The 5490-nt window shown below is 42.9% G+C and overlaps 1 protein-coding gene across 1 annotated transcript; it reads right to left on the reverse strand.

Moving 5' to 3' along the window:
• Positions 1-346: 346 nt before the first annotated feature.
• On the reverse strand, positions 347-4676 carry crybb1 (crystallin, beta B1). Its single transcript, XM_055060777.1, has 6 exons — positions 4571-4676; positions 4094-4237; positions 2999-3117; positions 2699-2831; positions 1353-1495; positions 347-728 (listed from the first exon to the last, which is right to left on the reverse strand). The coding sequence occupies exons 2-6, from the start codon at positions 4214-4216 to the stop codon at positions 551-553; spliced, it is 696 nt and encodes a 231-aa protein (XP_054916752.1). The 5' UTR covers positions 4217-4237; positions 4571-4676; the 3' UTR covers positions 347-550.
• Positions 4677-5490: the final 814 nt, after the last annotated feature.

Raw genomic sequence — 5490 nt, forward strand, 5'->3', positions numbered from 1 at the left:
GAACATGCTGATGAAAAATCCTGATTTGTTCAATGATACATCAGGGGTGAATACATTTCAAACTGTTCAAGCGACATAAATCAACATCATACTCCTCTTTAGAAGAATAGATTCTTCTATAATTGTCATGTTCAGTTTGTTGCCTCAACCACATAAAGTGCATCGTGAATTTAAGGTCAAGAGGATCAATATTTTATTTGCCGAGACACAAGACCCACCCGAATGTTTGACTCAGATGCCAGGGCAGAAAAAAGAACGATATAAACAAATGAGTTATATCACAGTATAAATGCAAAAACATACCACTTTTTGTAAAATAAATAAAGCTTATCCAGTCGTAAAGGGATCAAGTTTTTCACGTTTATTTTTTAGCACCATAAAAAGTCACTTAATGATGTCCAGTGTATTGCTCTCGATCTCTCTTTCCTTTGGGATGGAGCAACGCTGTCAGAGGTCAAGGAAAGGACCAGAGAATTGGAGAAAGAAGAAGCTTGGAGAGATAAAAAGCTGAGAGAGCTACAGCAGCACCAGGCCGTCAAGCAGGTGTGTTTCACTTGCTGGCGGTGGTGAAGGTGAAGCATCCTCTCTGGTGGAACTGCATGTCCCTGATGCGGCGCATGGACTGGATCTGGGGCTGGAAGGCGCAGAAGTCGTTGTAGTGTCTGTAGTCACCGCACTCAAACAGGTACTGGTAGCCTCTGTATCCAGGGTACTGGTAACCCACCCAGCTGAGAGACACATAGAGAGGGAGGGAGTGTTATGTGTGTCCTTGTGTACTTAGCTTCTAATTGCAGGAGGTTCCAGAGGTCTTGTAATAAGTTCTCATTAACAAATAGATCATTTTAATCTCTGAGAGTCTCTGAGAATGATTTTACAAGGTCAACTGGAGCTACTTGAACTCACTTATGATCTTGTGCAGGACTCACAGAAAGGCAAGCAGTTATGATTGTAGTCAATACAGAGTTTAGGGAACAAGGTTCTAAGAAATATTGTTTTCTGTCACTAAGAAGAGATGCCTTATTTGACCTCATTGGTCATTAGTGGAACCTTTAAAGAAATTACCAAGTTATGTTTCCTGCAGAAAAGTTATTTGGTCCTCTGTTTTGCAAACAGGTCTATTTTGGGACTTCATAATATAGTACATTGTGTCTGAGGTCACTGGTGACATTACAGCAGACACTTCATACATATTTTAGGGCCTATGACCGCATCTTTAGACATTATGCAGGTCAATCAATAGATTGTGAATCTCTTTTAGAGCTTTGCAGTTTTCGAGGGAATGGTTTAGGTATTTGTAGCTCCCCAAGGAGCTATCAATAACTGTCTGCCTGACCAAATGTGTGTCCACTTACGCTCCTCCTGGCACCCTCACGCTGCCCACTCTGTCGCAGAAGCCGTGCGCCCAGAGGGTGGGCACATCATCCTCCTGAATCTCCATCTTGTTGCCCTTGAAGTCGGAGAGCTCAAACAGGCAGATCTTGTGCTCCAAGCTGTCCTGCAGGGAGGAAAACCAAAACACAGAGAAAGATTTTATTCCTGGCATTGATTCCTGACTTTGTGTCAGTGTTGTCAGTGACTCTACAGGGGGCAGTGTTGTTCTAGTTTTAGCCCTCAGGGACTGCAACTAAAGCTCTCTGAGTTTCCTCAATGCAGACCATCTTCACTGGAGTTGCTATTTTTAGATAACAATCTACATGTGTCAGGAATAGTTTGAATTTAAAATGACCCAAAAAGGCTGACAATGCAAATCTGAAGAACGACAAGTTGTTTTCTCCTAAAAGAAAAATAAAACGTGATCATTAATATTAAGCTTTTATCCGGTTAAGGCTGTAGTTCTTCAAACAGCAGTAAACAGAATTTGGTGAATAGCGACATATCCTGTCATGTACTATCTCAATTTAGCCTAAATAAAAACACTGAAAGTCCAACCTTTGTTCAGCCGCTCTGATGTGGTCACAGTTCTGCTCTATAAAGAGAGACATTGAAAGCTCAGCTTTGTTCAGCTCAGCTTAGGCTGGTTAAATGGATTCAAAGAATGGAGAAATGCTTTCTATGCTGAAGGTTTTTCACCTTTCACTGGATATAAAATATGGCTTCAATGAAAGTCTGTTTGGGTGGTAACAGAAAGTATTGACATTTAAATTTCCATTTTTAATAGTCTTGATTATACTCCTGTCTGACATATGTTTTCATTAAAGGTGCAGTATTGTGTATTTTTTAGTCACACAGTGCACAATAAAGTAGCTTTGTTATCTTCAGTTGTTATAAAATGCTGCATACATCAAATTTGGCATAAAAATTTGACTTTGTAACTTAGCATGTTGAAATTGGGCTTCTGTCTCTTTAAGAAGCACCTGCTCTTTCCAAAGCTCCATCTTCAGGAAGTCATCACAACGCGACTCCTCTATGAATCCTTTCACAACATTTTTACCAGTATTGCACTGAAAGGTATCTCCTGTAATGAACTTAGCAGGTGCGCAGTTCCTCTTGGTGTTTGCTAATTGCTTCTAGCTAGTCTGAAGGAGCTGTGGGTGAGAGCCGCTCCGCGAGGCAGAAGCTTTGAAGCTGCAGCTCAGAGGAGAAGCTGCACCTCGGAGGCAGCACTCGGTCCACCCAGGCAACACTCCAGGTATGTTTTTCATGAGGGAGTAGCCTGTTGACATAACACCACCCTTTTCAGTTTGAGTGTTGACAGTACCATGCGGATGGGCCTGAGGGACATGAGGCAGTCGCTGCGGTAGGAGTTGCTCCAGGTATCCCAGCGAGGATACTCTCCCTTCTCCAGGATGAACATCTCGCCACGGAAGTTGGTCTGCTCAAAGGCAACGAAGCTAGAGCGGGCGGGTGGGTTGGGGGGCGAGGGGACCGGGCACAGGGGATTCAGGGATGAACACAGAGGAAGGGAGGAAGAGGACAGCAGAAAAGAGTAACACACACGAAGAAGAGAAGTACATAGAGGTCGGAGGAGCTCGGATTACTTCTCTGTGTGGGAACTTACGGGCCGCACTCCACAATGATACTACGCACTCTATCCATGCCACGGTCACACACGTTCATACACTCATTCTGGACCTCCATCATCCTGCCCTGGAAGTTCTCCTGGTCGAACAGCATGATCTGCACAGAGGGGATGATGGAAGTGTTGGGCGGATTACAGGAAACTCAGTTTAATCCTCCCTAATTGTGCAGACAGATGTTGCTCATGTGACATGCAACTGGAACCCAGTCGGAAGCAAGTTTCACTTTTAAAGACATGCTTTTACAGCCTGAAACTAGAAATGATGTTAATATGAATACAAAATATATTTCACAACTTATCATAGTGGCTTTTGGAGGAAATCATAGATGTGGATTTTTCAGACACAAAAGTAATAATTCTGGAAAGTTCTGGAAAAATTAACTTAAAAAAAAAAAGTTTAACACCCAACATAAATTTATCTACTGTATAAATCGTGATTTATTATTTTTATTATTTTTTTTCCTGCCAAACATTTTATACTTTTAGTGAAGCTGGACTTTTAAAAGCTCCTCTGATCTGGAACAAACTTCCAGAAATCTGTTTGAAAAACAACTTTCTTTCAAGACACAGATTGGAACTATTATAAAAAAGAAAATATACATGTTTTTAACATATTTGTTAAAATGTGTGATTGACAGCATAAACTCCCTCTTCCTGGTTCTGATCGGTTGTTTCTGATTGGAGGCAGCAGAGCTCGATTTTTTCAGACTATTTGTTTCATATACTGCCACAACATAGTGACAGTTTGAACAAATATAATATCAAAATATATTTTTTACAAAAATTACAAACTGCAGCTTTAGGTCTGTCCACTGAAATGAAAAATTTATACAATTTCTGTTCTAATCTCAGATTATTCCCTTGAAAATATTAGAGTCTAAAATCTCTATAGAATTTTGCACCTCACAGTCTCTGCATCTTCTAACAGATGTCTTCCACTCCTCGCTTGTTTTTCCTCTCTTACATCTTCTCCAGCTGGATTCCTTCAGAGCTGCCACCCAACTCTTTCTTCATGGCTCGACAGAACAAACTAAATCTAAGCTGATGTGCACTGATGTTGCTGCGGTGACTCACTCTGTAGGATCCCATGCCAGGATCGCCGGTCTTGGTGGCCTTGCTGGTGGCAGCTGGAGCTGGGGCTCCCTTGTCCTTGGCATCAGCGCCCTGGCTGGAGGCGGACTTGGCGGTCTGAGACATGGTGAGGGGCTTCAGGAGAGTCTGTGAGTCGGATGCAGGAAGCCGAGGAGGGGGTAGGTGGGGAGGGGGTGAAAGTAGAGGTGTAAACAAACAGAATTTGTTGCGGTTGATGCGAAAGAATGGGAAAAGCTCCAAAACATTAAGGTCATCTGGAGGGAAATGTTGGTAGAAATGTGCTTTGTTGGGATTTATTGCTGTTTATGTTTGGCTCATTTGGATGCTACACTTCTGTTTGGGCCTTTGCCCTTTGCTGAGATGGGGGGTTAAAGGTGGGGGGCTTGTGGATGACGGGGAGTGGACCCTGGCTCTGAATGTGGTGCTCGGCTGTGTATGGCTGTGTCTGTGTGTCCTTACCTGCGTTAGTACAGCTTGCAGTGCCGTGTGAGGGAGGCTGGCTCGTGCTGGTTCCGTCAGAGCTAGACCCAAGCTTTTATACCCTGGCAAAGGCCAAACGCATGGGCTCGCGGCACAATAGAAAGCCTCGCGTCATCACAGTTGGCCTGCGCCAAAGCAGCAGGTCATCGTATAGCCTGGAAACACTGCCGGCCCCCTCTGGCCTGCCTGTAAGCATTTCACTGTCAAAGGAAAGCACTGACCCACGCAGTTTTACCCCGGGTTCAGCTGCTGGGCCTGTGAGCTATAGCTGTATGCAGACATGAGGAATGCAAAGATCCAGGGGGACACAAAGAGGTGATCACCTACACAGGCTAACAACAATGCAGCATATTCAATAGCCTGGGGACCCGAGAACAAAGACAGAGCATTTTAAATCACAGTCCTTTAGCTCTGACGAGCCAAAACACTGAAAATATGCAGTACTTCCTACTGTAAAAATGCAAAAATAAATAGAATTTGTACATATTTTTGACATTTTAGACATTTAACTGGCTTGAAACCAGAATAGAGATTTAAGCGAGAGTAGGGTTAGCAACCAGTACTGTGCCTTGGGCAAAGTTTCAAGTCAAAGTAAACTGTTTATTTCAAACTCCACTGAAACTGAACTGAACCTTTGTTTGGATGCATTGGCTGTTACTCTTCTGAAGGGATACACTGACGTGTGTGTTGTCCTTTTTGTAAGACCACCTTAAGGAGTTTGTTACATTTTAAAAATCCATGCATTTAAATAAACATCAGTCAATTTAATTGGGAGACCCACCACTAAAATGTTTCCCCATTCGTTTGTGTCAAAAGTGCCAATTTATGCCTTAAGGGAGGAAGTTTCAAAACTATACCAGATGCTATTATAGTGGCTTTTGAAAGAATACCTTAAGGAT

This window comes from Poeciliopsis prolifica, unplaced genomic scaffold (assembly GCF_027474105.1).
Source record: "Poeciliopsis prolifica strain line A6 unplaced genomic scaffold, Auburn_PproV2 SCAFFOLD061, whole genome shotgun sequence".
Lineage (NCBI taxonomy): Eukaryota > Metazoa > Chordata > Actinopteri > Cyprinodontiformes > Poeciliidae > Poeciliopsis > Poeciliopsis prolifica.